Below are 17,407 nucleotides of genomic sequence, written 5' to 3' on the forward strand. Positions count from 1 at the left end.
TGTTGGCTGCTCTGAGCCCATCCCAAGTGTCATGGAAAACCTGCCTTGTTTTTAAAGGTTGCAGCAGGGTTGAGCTGAACACAAAGCAAGCATCCACGTGTGCTTTTCTCACTTTGATTATGGAGTGCTACTTATTCTTGGAGAGTACGCATGAAGTGTGTGGAGAGGGCCTGATCCCACCCGAAACGCAGAGACTGGTCTGGACACCTGCGCCTCTGCTGGGATCCATTGGTGAGGGACAGATGCTCAGCTGTGTTGCCAAGCGATGAGTAAACCTGCTCTTGGATGAATGAGAGGCCGTTGACTGAAGCTAACCATAGACAAGAAGCAGGGATTACTGGAAAGAAGAGGTATTTAAAGTCCTTGCTCTTCAGTGGGCTGTGTGGCCTTTCAGCAGGTGCAAAGTCTGAGTTCTCTTGTGTTTCTCACTGCTTTGAGCCATTTCAGTGTCTCCGTTGCTGCTCTGGCTCTCCATCAAATCCCAATTATTTAATTCTTGAACTTCAACTTCAGAAGTGCTCAAGGCCTGGACCCAAGAGGTCCCATAACACACCTGGCCAACAGTGACCCTGTCCCTGCTGCTTTGGGCCCTCTGTGGGAGTCTTGGCTTTGCTTCTGGTGGCTTCTCATGTGGAGCTCCTCTGTCCTCTCCACACTCGTGAGACAGTTGCCCACTTGGGCTGCCTTCTCCCTGTGTCTTCCTGTTGTCATTGCCTATCCCTTCTGCCTCTATTTGTGTTCACTTCTCCTCTTAGCATGGGGTGTCAATGCAAACTAGCATGACGAGGTCTTTCTGAATCATTCATGCTGCTCGGTATCATCCTGTCTAATATGACCCCCTTTTGGATCTGGTAGAAGTGACAGACATCAGTAAGTACCTGTAATAAAATCTGATTTAAATCAATTGTAGTCATAGAATACCAGGTTGGAAGGGACCTCAAGGATCATCTTATCCAACCTTTCCTGGCAAAAGCATGGTCTATACAAGATGGCCCAGCACCCTGTTGAGCTGAATTTTGAACGTGCCCAGTGTTGGGGACTCCACCACTTCTCTGGGGAGATTATTCCAATGGCTGATTGTTCTCATTGCGAAAATTTTTCCTCTCATGTCCAGTTGGAATCTCCCCAGGAGTAACTTACACACATTACCCCTTTTCCTTCCATAAAAAGGGAGTTTCCATCTTCTTTGTAGCCACCCTTTAAATACTGGAACTGATAAGGTCTTCCCTAAGCCTTCTTTTCTCAAGGCTGAACAAACACAGTTCTCAGCCTTTTCTCATATGGCAGGCTTCTCTGATCACCTTTGGGGCTCTTCTCTGGACCCTCTCCAGCCTGTCTACATCTGTTGTATAGCAGGGACCAAACCTGAGCACAATATTCCAGGTGTGGCCTGACAAGCACTGAGAGTGGGATAATGAAGTGGGATAATGAAGTCTTTCCTTCTGCTGGTGATGCCCTTGTTGATGCAGCCCAGCATCCCGCTGGCTTGCTTTGCTGTAGCAGCACACTGTTCACTCACATTGAGCTTGTTGTCCACCAGCACCCCTAGGTCCCTTTCTACAGAGCTGCTCCCCGGCTGGATTATGTTTTCTCATGTGCAAGACCTTACACCTGTCCTTGTTGAGCTTCATAAGATCCTTGTTAGCCCACTCTTCCAGCTTGTCAGGGTCATCCTGCAAGGTGGCCCTCCCTTCTGAAGCGTCCACTTCCACACTGGGTTTGGTATCATCAGCAAACTTCATCGAGGTACACTTGATCCCATTGTGCAGACCACTTATGAAGAGATGAAACGGCGTTGTGCCCAATATTGATCTTGGAGGGACCCCAGTTGTGACAGGCTGCCAGTTTGAAGAGGAGCTATGTACCCTCCAGGTGCTGCTGGCCAGCCAGCTCCCCACCCACCACATGGGCCACTTGTCTAGACCAAAATGCATCAGTTTCTCTAGGAAACCATATAAAAAGTCTTGGAGAAATCCAGGTAGACAATGGCAAGCTTTCTCCAAGGTAGAAGGTAACCATCAGCATCTTCCCCTTCTTAACTGGGACAGTGATGCAATGGGTAATCTCAGGGCTGGTATCTCCCGTCTCCTTCCTATTTTACCATTTGCTGTCACCAACAGCTTGTCAGCTTCTCGTTCCCCAGCTTGTGTGTCTGCCAGCGCTCTAGAAATGTGCTCTCTTTAGCATTGTCAGCGGTATGCTCTGCTCCTTGCTGCAGCTTTGTCACAACGTGGTGAACACGTAACTTTTGCTGAAGTACATGGGGATGATCAAAAGCGAACAGCCACAGCTAAAAAGGAATACAAGAAATGGGATGTTTCCGTTTTCCTTTTCTTGTAGTCTTTCTTTTCACCAGTTAGTCCTCCAGCCAACAGTTACACTTTCTCAAGACAATCCAGCTTCGTTAAGGAATCATATATGGTTTGGGTTGGACGTTTCCTCTAAAGGTCATCTTGTCCAACCCTCCTGCCTTGGGCAGGGACATCTTCAGCTAGATGACATTGCTCAGAGCCCCCTCCAGCCTGAATCTTCTCTGACTTCTGGCAATTCAGGTGAACTTAAATCAAACAATTACCCTTATCCAAAAATCTTCCTGCCTCCTTCAGAGCAGACCTATGGAGCACACCTTCCCTCTGCAGAGTTCTTGTACCTTTTGGACACCCTGCCATAGCCTTTGCTCTCAGCTCAGGGCAATAATCCCAGTCTGCAGTGCCGGTTCTGCTGTGCCTGCTTGCTGCCGTCTGTTTAAATTGAAGCACCGGGTTACAGACTGCACAGTTAGTTCAACACTCTTACTTGAGTTCCTTTACACCTCTTGGGTAAATACCATCTGATCCCTGTGGTTTGCAACTGTCTCATCTGTGTTTTCCAAACCGTCTGTTGTCAGTTCTGTCCCATAACCTTCTTTGACACCCTCCTGGAGTTGAAGGCGGTTTTTCCTCAAATTGTGGTGCTCAAACCTGAAGCGGAGCCGTGAGCTGAGACCTTGCGAGTGCTGAGAAGAGCAGCAGTATTACCTGATGTTTTACAGATGGAATTCCTTACATCCCATTATATATGTTTGGTTTTTTTCAGAGGAGCGTGATGCTGCTGTGACAAAGCAGTACCAGTGCTTACTTAGTGTGTTTCCTTAGCGTGTAATCCGGTATTTGTCCTTTTCCCACCCCATCCTTTCTGCTGCTTCTGATCGTTTCAAGACCTGTTTAGTAACTGGTTTGTTGGAGGTGCCTTTAACAGTGGCAAAAGGTGATGAATTGATGGGTTTGGAGATGGTTGGCTTGTTGTTTCAAAGTATGGAAGCCACAATATTGATGTGACCAGCACGATATACCCGCTCTGGACTCAAAGAAGCACCAGAAAGAAGAAAAGAGGGTTGCAGTATCTGTGATTTTTTTTTTTTCTTTTCTTAACTGGTTTCTGGTTGTTGGTTTCTTGTGGTTGGGGTTTTGGTGTTTTGTTGTGGTTTTTTTCTGTTTGTTTGTTTGGTTTTGGTGGGTTTTTTTCCAAAAAAAGTGGCCTATTTTCAAGCTGGACACTTCCATATGCGGGGTTGTCCCATTAAAACCAGACCTGGGCTCCCCAGTCCTTTGAGTGCAATGATGTAGGAAAAGCATCACTGCCCTGGGGGCGAGTGAGGGTGTGGGGGCCTGGGGAGGAAGGCAGCCGAGCGTGGCGGTGTCCCCCAAGGTCTCCCACCAGGAGGAGAGATGCTTTCGTGCCACGTGAGGGGAATGCCAAGGCTGTAAAGGAGAACTCACAGGCAGAGGAGGAGCCAACCATCTGTGCTCCAACCGTCCCGGCAGGCTGGCCATGGCGCGTGGATGGATGGTGCCCTTGCGTGCAGGAGGACAGATGGCACACCGCTCCCCAGCTCCCACCTCGACCTTCAGCGCTCGCCTCCATCGCTCGCTGTGTGCCATCAGCTTTACGAGGCTGGATGAGGAAGGGCTGTGATGGCACTGGGTCGGCACGAGTGGAGCTTGGCTGTCACGGGTGGAGGTTTTCATGCTGGAGGCATTGGGATTTGGGGCCAGGAGACTCAGATGGACAAGAAGAGGTGTTGCCGGTGGGGACCCGTGCTATCTGCTGGCGTCCTTTGAGCCCCCTCACGGGGACCCTACAAGGCAGAACAGCCCTGGGCTCTTTGCAAGACCGAACTGGGCCATCCCCGGCGATGTAACCCATCCATGCTGAGGAGCAGAGCCTTTCAATAGGAGGCAGGTGCCTGGCTCTCTCGGTGATGTGATGCTGCCCTGCCTGCAACTTGGAGCTTTCCCAAGCGGCTGTCAGTCACCATCGCTGGCCCTGTTCTCACTCACATACAGTATTATCTCTACCCGCTGCTGCAAATTGGCTCTGAGCAATCCTTGATCTGTCAGCATCGCCTACCCACTCTCAGATGTCACCAGCCCCCGCTGCTGCCCTGCTCGGTAATGTGTCTCTCTGAAATGTAATAATTCATTAAGTTAGGCTTAACTTTTTTTTTTTTCCCTCCCCTCTCTGCCACCCCTTCCTCCTTCTAATGGACAAAAGCAATTAAGCTCCATTAGGGATCAAGCATGTGGGAAGTGTCTCCCTCTGAGACGCTGCTGCAGCTGCACAGACCTTGTCCCTGGATGTGTGTGGCACCAGCTTCTTGCAAATTAGGGCTCCATGAGCAAATGGTTGGGTGGGGAGAAATGCTGCTTGATGAGGGGGGTGCTGGAAAAGATGCTCCGATTCCCTTCTCTGGGAAAAGGTGATTTGAGGCTCAGCAGGTCCTTCTGGCTGGGTTTCATTGTGGATACAGGACGATGGCTTCTCTCTCCATGCAGCAAAAGGAGACTAGCTCAGCAGGGGAGGAGCTGGAAGACAGAGGGATGGGCAAGCAGGAGGCGACAGAGAGGGGCCAGATTCCCATCTGGTGTAAATCAGGGGAAGCTTTCCAGGTGCTCCTGGTCACAGAATATATCTGCAGGGGCTGGCAAAAGTTCTGCTTAGGTGCTGGCTGGCATGGGCTTATGGCCTGTGGGGCAGAAGTTTGGTGCGTGGCAGGACGAGACCGGAGGGAAAGAGGCAACTTGCCCACCAACTCTGGCTGCAAACAGCATCTTCTCATTTCTTGACATCCAAAATTTGCTAATAAAGGGTGGTGAGTGATGATGGCACAGCCAAAATGGTCCTGTCTTTCCTCTAGCTAGGGCAAGGAGGGTTTTTGGTGTGGCATGCCCAAAACTGAGAGTGCATTTTGCTGTTGGCTGTGGGAGGTCCTTCCTTCTCCCCCGTCTCCTCCTGCCTTCCTTCCCTCCACTTAAGCTGCTTTTCTCTTCCTTGCCTTTTGTTCTCTCCCCCTTCCCTGCCCTAGGAAGAAAGTCTCATTTCAGTCTGAAAGCCAGTGATGGAGGGGGAGAGTCATTTGACGCTTAATGCCAGAGCGGCAGGAAACTTCACCTTCCTGGGGTGGAATTAAAAATGCCTGAATTGTCTGGGGATCTTAAACAAGAGATGCAAGGAACATTCAGGGCTTTTCACACAAACATGCGTGCGTGCACACACACACATATGCAAAAGCCCACACAGCATTAAGGGTGTAATAGCTCAGCTGGGGTAATGCACTTGAACTCTCTCTGCAGCAGACAGACCAATTCTTTCAGTTCTTTTGAATTTTTTATTTTTTTTTTTGAGGCTGGAGATTGCTGCTAGTCTCTGGGGAGGGAGACATTCATCTTGCAGAAAGAACGGTGCCATTTGTTCTTTGCAGTCATGCTTCCCTCCGGGTACCCTAGGACAGGGAGGAGTCTGGGGCACCGGCTGAGCTCCTCTGTGCAGCTGGGGGTCTGCAACCAGGTGCTTGGGGACGGGACAGGGAGCTGCAGCCAGCAAATTGCATCCCCCTGATGTTCTTGCAAAGAGGGAACGGTGTACTTAGGGGATGTTTGGTGTGAAGGATGCTTGCTGAGTGCAAATGTGACCATTGATAGAAGTATAACTTGAGGGTCAAGATGCCCCAGGTACGTGGTGTGTGCAAGAGCGGGGTATGGGATCTCCTAGAGGCAGGTCTGGCTGTGTTGTCTTACATGTAACCCATGGCGTGGATGAGAGGTTGCCTACATTGCCACCCCTGCGTTTCCTGCCGAATATTGCTGTTTCTCTGTGTGATGGCCTTTGCATATGTACTTAAGGCTTTGGGTGCTTCTTCATATAAGGTGGGTGAAAAACCTGCACAAGTCTCTTGCGTATGGCCACAGGTGTGTGTAAACCAGAAAGCAGACCATGCTTACTTACCATCATGGTCTTGTGTTTTAACTGCAGGTGAGAAGGTGTATATAGCCCTAGCTGTGTATGGGTGTCTTTGCACAGCTCTGAGCCGTGCTACAGGTGAAATCGTGTCTTATGTACTGAGGATGTGTTTATGCATGTGCTTAGGAGTGCAGGTGAGCAGGTGGATGCTAGTACATCTGTGCACCATGCGTGTTAGAGGCTGCACAAGCAGAGGTCACAGCGTTAGCTCTGGCCAGTGTTGATCAGCGTTTGATGTGCCCTTACCTGCACAGAGCCCATGCGGTGCTGCCTGCCCTCCTGCCCACGGCAGAGCTGCGCCAAGCTGCTGGCCTGCTCTGGGCTGGTCATCGCACCTGGATAGCTCGTGTGAGGTGCAGAAGTCCAGAGGACAACAGGGATATCTCAAGTTCTGGGAAAATAGTCCAAGGAGAGGCTGGAAAAAAAAAAAAGGGTTCAGAGGAGGAGGTAAAAGTGGGGGACAGGACCTGCCCTCCTCCATCCCCTTGCTGCCTCCCCACAGAGCCCGGTTTTTATTCCCTACAGGGACACACAGAAGCTGAGCTGGTTCTGGAGTTGGGTGGTGCTGGGAACGTCCTCCCTGAATGGCAGTGGCTCCCAGCTGGGGCACGCAGGGATGAGTGAGGGAGCTGGGCGTTTGCTCCCATGCATCCGTGCCTTTCCTCCTGCAAAGAAGCCTTTCCTTTTTTCTGATCGTTCACCCATCCCCTGACCATGCTTTGGCTGGGGATGATCGTGCATCTCCCCAGCATGCACCAGCAGATCTTGGCGCCTGCTCACCCATGGTTGCTACCTCCCCTCACAGCCCTGAGATGCCCCAGCCCCCCACCCCCTGCTGCTCCCTGGCCATGCTCTCATCGCCCCCCTCTGCCCTTCCCCAGGGAGTTTGCCAAAGAGCGTGAGCGAGTGGAGAACCGCCGAGCCTTCATGAAGCTGCGGCGCCAGCAGCAGATCGAGCGGGAGCTCAACGGCTACCGAGCCTGGATAGACAAAGCAGGTAAAGGCTGGTGGGCCGGGGGGACCCCGGGGGGATGGCAGGCACTGCAGAGTGATGAAGATGGGGAGGGATCCCTGAGCGTCATCTGGTGCAACCCCAAAGTTGCACAGGTGCTCACATGGTGGTGTTGGGTGCATGGGTGAGCTCGGTCCCAGATGGTGTGATGGTCCCGCCAGGCTGCAAGCAAGGATGTCGCTAACAGCTGCTGAAACCTCACATTCTGTGGCATAAAACTGTCATGTTTTGAACATGAGGCATATTACATCTCCGGGGAGGGTGTGAGCATCACGGCTGTGAGCTTTGCTCTGTGATGATTTCCTATCTCTTGATATTTGCTGGAGTCTCCTGCAGTGGTGGGCAGTGGGGAAGTAGAGCAGTGAACGGTGACAGTGGTTTTCCAGCTAAACCTGCTCCTGGAGCAGTCTGGAGGGGATGAATTCACCAGTTCCCACCTTGGGGCTCCTGGACCTGGGCCAAGGATGGGGGTGGTGGAGGTTTCCAGGCTCCTGCTGGAACAGTGTGACAGCCTGTGGTTGCTGGTCCCCAAACTGCCACAGCCTGTGCCCTTTCTTGCTCCTCATGGGGATCAGGTCAGCGTGTTCAGCTCTGCGAAGGGAAGATTTCATCTAGCATTCAGACTTGAAAAAGGACAGATGTCTTGAAATGAGCCCTGAGCCCCAGACCTCAGCTTTGGCCCTTGGTTGGGATGTTGAGCCCCAATGTCTCCAATGTTCAGCTTCTTTAATTACAATGAAGGAGGAAGGGTTGATTACAAGTCATTTTTCTTTCTGACGTAATTTGTGGTAGCTGCCACTTGCCACTCTCCAGAATTTGCTTTTGGACACTTAACCAATACTTGACAAGAGTTTGCAACCTAGAGCCACCACCTCCAGGCTGGGCAAAGTGCTTAGGTACAGGGCAGTGAGGTCTGATGTATTTGGCCAATTGGTGTCTTGTGTCCTGATGCTGAACTCTGTGTTTTGCGTAGAGGAAGTCATGCTAGCTGAAGAGAACAAAAATTCTGGGACCTCAGCCTTAGAAGGTAAGACAAGCAACGCCCTACCCAAAAATCTACCTGCCCTTCTTTGTGCTTGCCTGCAGCTGGAGGTTGAAACCCTCCAGCGGTGGTGGAAAGTCTGGGAATATCTCAGTGGGGTCTGCAGCCCAAGAGAGGGGTGTGGGGTGGTTGACTGGCAGCATAACCCCTGAGAGACTGTGGAGGCCAGGAGGTGACTGGTCCCATGCAAGATATGATTCTGGACTGGGGTAACCTGGGTATCTCCATCCTGCTACCAGACCTGAGCTAACTAAGTACCGATCGCCAGATCCTGGTCCAACGAGCCAGCTGCTGGCAGAGTGGGGCCACCTCATCGCTCCAACACCCATTACTCTTCCCTTCCCAGTGCTCAGGAGAGCCACCATCAAAAGGAACCGGACAGATGCCATGAACCGTGACTCGAGTGATGAGCACTGTGTCGATATCTCCTCCGTGGGCGAGCGGAGGCTGGCGCAGAGAAGACCTCTTCATCCAACCTTGGGTCAGTGCAGTTTGCACCGTGCTTCCTCAAAACCCCTGCTAGCTTATTGAGTTGCCAGGGTTGCATCCATCACGTGGAGACTGTCACAGATCAGCCATCTCTGCTAGTCTGACAGCAAAAGGGGCAAACCACCTGCTGCCCCCTGTGCCACATAAAAACTGTCTGGATCAGTTGTGTCCCATAAGAGCAATGTCTGTGAGCCGTCTGTCCTGTCTCATGTTGCAGGGAAGGCTGGAGCACCCAACTCCTTCTCTCACCTTGACTGGAGCACCCAACTCCTTGTCCCCCCTCTTTTCCCTTAGGTAACCCCTTGAGTCACTCTGGCCTCAAAGGCGCCAGAGTGGACGGTGCCTCCTACTTACGGCACAAGGAGCGACTCCTGCGCATCTCTGTTCGCCACATGGTGAAATCCCAGGTCTTCTACTGGATCGTCTTGAGCCTGGTGGCTCTCAACACTGCCTGTGTGGCCATCGTCCATCATAACCAGCCAGCCTGGCTCACCCACTTTCTCTGTGAGTCCCTGGGCTTTGTGTAGGTGTGAGAGCACTGTGTGGGCACGCAAAACCTCCTACAACCTTCTCCAGAGGCTGGAGGCTGCAGCACACCCTCGCTCCTTGCCCCAGGGCACATGGGGATGGATCCCACCAGTCATGCTGGTATGGAGCTGGGTGAGGAATGACCTAAACTATGTTCACTGTTGATAATGAAGGGCGGTGTACAGCTATTTAATTCAGCTTTGTCCTTGGCCCTGTGGCCCCTTATGGCTGTCTCAGCCTCTGAGCAAACGTGGAGGAGCTGTACTGGCCTCACACCCTTCAGGTCAATGTCTTTGTCAAGAGATAGAAACGGACTGCAGTTGGGTTTATCCTAACCTTGTGAACAGTGGTGACGGAAAGCTTGCTGGAGGTCCATCTTTGAATGCCCACACGCCATTGCTAGAAAGGCATGAGTTTGCAGGGATGGGACTGGTCATGGTAGAACCCCCTGGTTAAAGTTTTGGTGCGGAGCATGGCATGGAGATCCCAAGCTTGAAACCAGTTACTTGAGCATCCCGCAGCCCACCGTGGGCCATGGTATGAGGTCAGCTCTTGGAGGCAGTACCCCCATGTCTATTCTAGCGTGGTGCCAACTGCAGAGCAGCATGGTCAGCCCCGTGGTAGGCGTGTGTTACTGCTGAGCTGCTGCAGTAGCGACAGTGCTGCGTTCTCAGCCGTGTTATTCTTACTCACCTTGAAAACCTCCCCATTGAGCACCGGGCCTGCCCAGATCTGCGTTAGCACGCTCAGGCCTGCCGAGGTCCCGGCGTGCTGCAGTGTGGTATGGCAGCTGGTCATGGGGAGAAGCATCTTTTGGGCAAGGTGAAGAGCCAGAGTCTTGCCTGCTGATGTTCGTGAAATAGCTGGAGAAGCTTTGCACTGGCTTTTGGCTGTTCGGCTCGGTTTCCCTGGCCAAGTTCCAGCCACGCAGTGATTTAAATCCGGGTTGCTAATACTCCCCTACAGTGTCGTGTGGTTAATGCCCTTGCAGGCACCTCAACCACTGTCCTGTAATGCTAAGGAGCTGCTCTGCTCCATGCCGACCGCCTCTGGCCTTCTCACATCCCTGGGGCGCCGGTGCATCTACCCTGAAAGATTACCTTGTGGGGCTGATGCTCTGTTATATACAGTCTAGCTCCTCGCAGACAAGCTTCCCTCATGCCAGACTCCGAGTCCTTGGGGAAGCAGTGTGGGCCGTGACTTGTCCCATCTCTGTGCCGTGCTATATGGGCCACGGGTGGGTGCATGCAGGACGCTCAGCGCAGCTCGGTGCCCCAAGGTTAGCGCATTTGGGTTTTCTCTTTCAGACTATGCAGAGTTCCTGTTTCTTGGGCTCTTCCTCCTGGAGATGTCCTTAAAGATGTACGGGATGGGGCCACGCCTTTACTTCCATTCTTCCTTCAACTGCTTTGACTGTGGGGTAAGTGGCCCCAGAGATGCTGTGGGTGTGGGGGGAGATGTTTGGCAGATGTCTGCAGCACAAGGCACCAAGAGGGAGAAGAACGAGGTGGCCCTCACCGTGGGCGTGGGAGCCCTTTCTGTTTAGACAGCCTGCCCATGCCAGACCAAGGCACCAGGTCCTGGGCAGAATGCTGAGTGCCTCATCTTCAGGCACACGAAGATTTCCTCCAACAGCCAGTCCCAAGCCTGTCTTTGACCTATGGCTGTGCCTGCTTCTCAGGTCACGGTGGGAAGCATCTTTGAAGTGGTTTGGGCTATCTTCAGACCAGGAACGTCTTTTGGGATCAGTGTCCTACGAGCCCTTCGTCTCCTGCGAATATTTAAAATAACCAAGTACGTACCAACCATCTGTGCCTGTCACCCTTCGTCTCAGATTATGGCTGCAGCCCAGATCTAGTCACTCCTGCTCTCCTGTCAGCAGCACCACGAGTGCTCCAGCAATGTCTCTGTTTTGTAGGTACTGGGCATCCCTGAGGAATTTGGTGGTCTCGCTGATGAGCTCCATGAAGTCTATTATCAGCCTGCTCTTCCTCCTCTTCCTCTTCATTGTAGTCTTTGCCCTGCTGGGAATGCAGCTGTTTGGAGGCAGGTAGGTTGTTTCAAGTCTGAGAAAAAGGAACTTTTTGGTGTTAAAGCCAAGTAATGACACCCTTGTAGGTGCCTAGGAAGACTGCAGCCTTGCCCCCCAGTCTGCTGCTAACAGTGGTACTTCTCACATACCAAAGTCCCTGCTCGAGGGGTGTGTGGGTCCTTCTGGCCAGCAAGCTTTTTGGGTTGTGGCACCAAAGGCTCAGGAGACCTTCCTTAGAGTAGGGAAAGGTCCTCCTAAGCACAAGAGAGCTGACAGCACAGCAGTCAGGGGTTTGATGACCTTGGTACTCAGGCCCATTTATGTCATCCTGGTTCCACTTCCAGGTTTAACTTCATCGATGGGACACCATCGGCCAACTTTGACACTTTCCCCGCGGCCATCATGACAGTGTTCCAGGTAGGAGCTGGGCTGCAAGGGGGCACAACCAAAGGGACTTGGGACCACCTGCTCACTCTCCCTGGCTGGAAGGGGCTTGTTAAACCAAATAAATTCCTCTCCATCAGCTGTTAGAATATAACTCACTTTCTCTCCTCCTGTATAACGAAGTGGATGGCAAGAGATGGAAACTCTTCCACCGCTGTTACAGAAGGTGAAAGAGTTTCCAGACTCTTCTGAGGAGACCTAAACCCTCAGCAGTGTCCAACATCATCTCCTGCAAGTGCTGCAGCTATAGAGCTGGGTTACCTGCTCCACGGGGTCACTGTACTTGGCTCCTGCGTGTTGGTGGGATAGATCACGGGGGTCTGTCCAGGTGATGAGGAGGTGCGGGTGACAGAGCTGCTGGCTTGCTTTCCTGCAGATCCTGACGGGTGAGGACTGGAATGAGGTGATGTACAACGGCATCCGCTCCCAGGGAGGCGTTCGCTCGGGCATGTGGTCCTCCATCTATTTCATCGTCCTTACCTTGTTTGGAAACTGTATCCACCCAGCTGCTGTGCTTTTAGTGGAGACAACCCTGTCTCATCACCCTCTCTGCGGGCATCCCCCTCCCTACCCGCTGCCCCTTCCCTCTCTCCCAGTTGAGGGAGACCCATCACACATGCAGCAGACCTGGATATCCCAAAAGCAGAGATGTCTGGAGATGCAATGAGGGCTTTATATATGGGATGGGTGAGGAGGTTGTCCCTTTGGCTGCTCCTCACTAAGCTGGGGAGGAGCCACCAGAGCCACCCTCCCTTGGTGACTGCAGACATGCATGTCCTTAACACACAGCTTGTGCATCCTTAGCTGCTCGCAGATACTCTGCTGAATGTGTTCTTGGCCATTGCGGTGGACAACCTGGCCAATGCTCAGGAGCTCACCAAGGTATGTATGTTCCTGTTGCTCCTTTTTCTTCTCCTGTGAAGAGACTGAAGGTGGGGACCAGCAGGAAAGGCACCGGGAGCAGCACCTGTGACTGTTCGCGCTCTAGAGCCAAGGCCACCTAGTCCCTCAGCTCAGCCTGCCTTGAAAAGAGGTCGGATCAAATTGGAAGCGGAGCCTCTTCCTCCGGGAAGGCTCACGGAGTGCTCCCCTGAAACACAAACCCATATTGCTGGGCAAAGCCATTTAGACTTTGATTTAGGAAAGTGCTTAAACCTGCTGGTCTCTCCAGGAACACCCACACTTACCATCAAGTGTGGCTTAACTATTTCTCCATTTAAGCTCCCCAGTTTTGTTTGCCTCTGGTCAGGTTGAGATAATCCTCATCTGTCTGATGGGGTCTGATATGAGGATGGTTGTTTGCCCAAGCACTTTGGAGATGTGGAGTGGGAAGCGCTTTCCAGTGGTGTCAGTATTTATTCCCCACCTGCCCACAAAGCAGTGCGTGTGATTTAGAATGCAATTTAGGATGGTGCTTCAGAAGGTTATTAGGCTGAGCTGGAAAATATTTGGGGAGTGCTAAAATATTGGGGCACCATCTGGATAATGGTGAATAGGCAAGAGCTGCAAGGGTCGTTGCTGCTCTTTGGAGGGAACCAGCAATCTGGTGGTGCTTGTTTTTTTCCGGAGCCCATACCTATTACTCAGGTCCCTGGGGCTTACTGAGAGGGTTCCACGCTGGTGTAAAGCTGACCCGCTAGCAGCAAACGAAACGGGGCATGGTACTCGCTTGCCTGAGGGGTGCACGTGGAGTCCCTCTCATCCCGTGGTGGGTGCAGGTGGCATTTCCAGGGACTGCCAGCTGCTGGGGTGAGAGGGGTGGGAGAGCCCTGCCGCATACCAGCAGCATCAATTAAGAGAGTGCTGAGTTTTCGAAAAGGCTGAATGCATGCTAATGACTCCTAATGACATTTTTTGCTCCAGAGACACAACCATACTCATTAAAGCAATACGGTCTCTGCTGGGGTCATTCATGGATGCCTTGCCTCCCACTCTATTGAGGGGATGCCTGTCTCACCCCTGTGGCTGTGCAGAAGGGAGGGCTGAGTCGGTCTACACTGTCTGGGGCTGTTCTAGTGTGCACAGCCCAGCTCTTGCCTGGAGTGGGCTGGGTTCACTTATTTAAGTAGTGCTGACGCCTTCAGTAAGATCTGGCATAGTGGGGAAGTTGTGTCCCCACAGCACAAGGAAAATAAAGGCTGTCTCTGGAAATACAGCTCCGCCTTTCTCCTGCACACCTTTTCATCTAAGGCATCCCTGTGCATCTCTCGCTGCCTCCGATGGCTGCACCTTCCCTTGAAACCACAGCATCCCACTAAGCAACTCCCCTCTTTCCTCCGCAGGACGAGCAGGAGGAAGAGGAGGCCTTTAACCAGAAGCACGCCCTTCAGAAAGCCAAAGAAGTCAGCCCCATGTCTGCCCCAAACATGCCTGCTATCGAGTGAGTGACTGCCCGTGCTGCTACCCCTGTGCCCTCCTGAGCCCAGCCGGGTTCTCAGCAGAGTGGGGAGCTGAAGTGTGGAGCCTGGCGTGGCTGGTTGGGGGGGCTGCTGAAAGAAAAAGGGGTCCCCACACTGGGTGACTCCCTATCCGCGTGTCTTCCTGAGGATGGATGGAGATGTAGGAGTGTGCTCCCCATGAGCAGCAGTGTCTCCAAAGAGGTGTCAGAGCAGGGACTGGTCACCCTGTGGCACCTGGAGTTGCCCACCCCTGCCCCAAGCAGCAGCCTCAGTGCTTGGGCATGGCAGAAGCACCCTAAAGGAGGCTTTCTGCCTCCAGTGTACAGCTCAAAACACTCAGGACTGCTGCTAGGGGTGGAGAAGGAGGCTGGGGAGGTGGAAAGGATCTCAAGTTTTTCTTGAGGAGGGGTGATATTTGTTCCTGCAGAGCGTTTTTTCTTGGCAGAGCTGCGGGAGAGCAGCCAGGGTTGGGGGAGAAGGGAGCAGAGGTGTCACAAATCTCCCCCGGGCTCCTTCCCCGGGTAGCAAATGCAGTTATGAGAGATGGAGCAGGTTTGCAAAACCATGTTTGACTGTAAAGAAATTTGATTTGGGCAAGAAAAAAAAGCCCCAAACCACATAAACCCCTGGCATGGTGTTAAGGAGCCTTGTCTCTGCGTTTCAGCAGAAGAAAATTCTGTTTTTTCCTTTCTAGACGCCTTTTTTCTCTTTATTTTGCAGTGTCATATGGTCTAAATCACATAAAACTTTCAAAGTCAACATTGGAACGAGGCGTTTTGATTTGTTTCCCAAAACAGTACATTTCAGTACGGCTGAAAGGATTTTTTTTTTTTTCCTTTTTTTATAGAATCCCTTCCCAGGGAATTTTAGGTTTCGTTATTCTTTGAAACCCAGCCAAGCTTGTACACAGCAGAATCTCTTGCAGATTTGCCGAGAGAAACTGCTGTCTTCAGGCGAGCACTGATCTGGGGTGGGGGGGGGTGTCGGAGGCAGCAACTTGGCAGCAGTGGGATGCGATGGTCCCCCACCCTGCACGCATCACCTGTGGCTTTAGTGGCAGCAGGAACTGGGGGTACTTGTCAGCCCTGCCTGGTTTTCCAGCCGCTGCAGGTATCACGCTGGTTTGGGGGTGATGGGATGTTCATGATAAATCTGTGCCTGGCCAGGTACTGGGAGGGGGGATATGGGAGAGGTGGTAGAGTGTGTATCATGACTGTCTCTGGCTACCAGTGGGAACGTGTCAGATAAAGCAAGGGGATGGAGGGATTTAGGCTGCAGAAGGGGCTGGAGAATGGGCAGGCAGGAGAGAGGGAGATGGACTGTATTAGGACATTGAAGGATTTGTCCACGCTGCACATCCCTGCTATAGTTTTCTAGCCATTGTCAGATACGTCTGGTTAGGAAAGCAGATCTCTTTAGCCTTTTGTTGTTGTTCTAGTGACATTGAAATGGGAGGTGTTGATATTTGCAGATCTTTTTTCCAGCTCCTTCCCCCTCATCAGGATGGATGGCGTCAGGGGCAGGGAAGGGGATGTGATGCCATGGGGCTGACCATCTCCAGCATCAGGTCTTGATGTGCTTTTAGTGGTGCTATGCTGATGCCGGCAGCTGGGGAGGGACAGTGGGGACATCACAGCAAGGGATGAGCCAGAGCAGAGCCGGTACTGAAGGGCTGTTGGTAACTCAGAGTGGTGAAGCTGAGCCGGTCTCTGCGTTTGGTTGTGCGCAGACACAGATGGCTTCATTTCTATGTGGGTACCCAGCGCAGGCAGGTTTGGTACACGCGTTCCTGCCTGCAGAGAGGTCCGGTGGCACTTGGGGATGAGTGTTCCCACGTGGCCAGGTTGGCGTGGGCGGCTGTGGTGCCGATCGGAGTATTGTATTTGTACATGGGCGCCATTGGTGCAGATGGCTTGGGGCTGTTTGATGAGTGGGTGGCCAGATGGACGCATGCGGATGCTGTCATGTGTTGGTGCCTAACGTGGTGCGTGGATGCATTTGAAGGCTCGGCCACTTGCTGCGGGGATGGCAGCAGGCGCCTGCAGCTCGCACTCTGCCTTGAGCATGGCACTGGGCTGTTCCCGTGCACATGGCTGTAAGGAGGCAGTCACCAGCATGACACACATGGGGTCCAAGGGTATTGCTGCACTCGCAGGATGGCAGCGAGATGCACCCCACCTGACCTGTGTGAGCTCTGCGTGCACGTGGGCCCTTGGTCCCGTGGGATTGGAGTGTATTTCCTTGCATGTCCTGCACACACACATGGCATTTGCAAAAAGGAAACCTTCTAAATCATGGCATGCACATTTATTTGCGTATGCTCAGGGCTGTTCGCTTGGGGCTGTGCGTATCTGAATCTTTTCTGTGCTGATACAAAGGATTAAGCCTTGAATCTCCCCAGCTGCCTAAATTCAGTAGGGGTGAAGGGCACCGACAGCCCTGTTCAGCCTCTCCGTGTCAGCATCTCAGCCCTAGGTTTATGCCTTGCTTTTGCTGGGGAACTTCACGTTCCCCACTGTGGTATCAGGGCAGCACCAACCCACGGCGATGGCTCTGAGCAGCTCGAGGCCAGCCTGATGCATTGCTTCCTCTTTCAAATTGCCACATGTTGCTTGGGAGAGGTGAATCTGAAGCAGTTTGAAAGAGCTGTTAAATATCCAAGCATGTCCTGGGGCTTCTGAGGGGCTGCAGCCTGTACAGCCTGCCCCGTGCCACTGCTGCACAACTGGCCGGCACGGGGAAGGCTCCGTGGCCCCCACAAAATAGATCACAGTGCGTGGGTGTGAGCGCGGGCAGCCCTGTGGGCAGCAGGTGTGCAAGCACGTACGTGCAGGGGTTCACTAGGATGCTCCAGCATCCCAGCAGCCGGCAGGCACAGAGATGCGGGCTGCCTGGGGCCGGGGTGGGGGCCACCTTTCTGCGTTGCCCACATGAGTCGAAGAAGGGGTGAAGGGGAGATTGAACCCGTTTGTTTTTCCTCCCCAGAAGAGACAGGCGAAGGAGACACCACATGTCGATGTGGGAGCCACGCAGCAGCCACCTGTATGTGGGCCGCGGGGGCGCGTGTCGTCTGTGGCTCCTGTGCTTTCTGTGCGTCCGCGGGGCCAGAGCGCACACCGCTCCCCTCCAGCCTCCTCGGCGGGGGGTGTGTGTGTGTGTGTGTCGTGTGTGTATGTGTACGC

At 52.8% G+C, this 17,407-nt stretch overlaps 1 protein-coding gene across 1 annotated transcript in view; it reads left to right on the top strand.

The window, feature by feature from the left end:
* The window catches only part of CACNA1E (calcium voltage-gated channel subunit alpha1 E), a 147,556-nt gene that overhangs the window by 94,302 nt on the left and 35,847 nt on the right, over nucleotides 1–17,407 (top strand). Inside the window, 11 exon segments of the mRNA XM_040611360.1 lie at nucleotides 7,161–7,276; nucleotides 8,265–8,318; nucleotides 8,680–8,814; nucleotides 9,117–9,326; nucleotides 10,658–10,770; nucleotides 11,032–11,144; nucleotides 11,269–11,400; nucleotides 11,727–11,799; nucleotides 12,203–12,320; nucleotides 12,641–12,708; nucleotides 14,109–14,206. Of these exon segments, the coding sequence (XP_040467294.1) occupies nucleotides 7,161–7,276; nucleotides 8,265–8,318; nucleotides 8,680–8,814; nucleotides 9,117–9,326; nucleotides 10,658–10,770; nucleotides 11,032–11,144; nucleotides 11,269–11,400; nucleotides 11,727–11,799; nucleotides 12,203–12,320; nucleotides 12,641–12,708; nucleotides 14,109–14,206 (1,230 nt within the window).

The sequence above is a fragment of the Falco naumanni genome, chromosome 11, assembly GCF_017639655.2.
Source record: "Falco naumanni isolate bFalNau1 chromosome 11, bFalNau1.pat, whole genome shotgun sequence".
In the NCBI taxonomy this organism is placed as follows: domain Eukaryota; kingdom Metazoa; phylum Chordata; class Aves; order Falconiformes; family Falconidae; genus Falco; species Falco naumanni.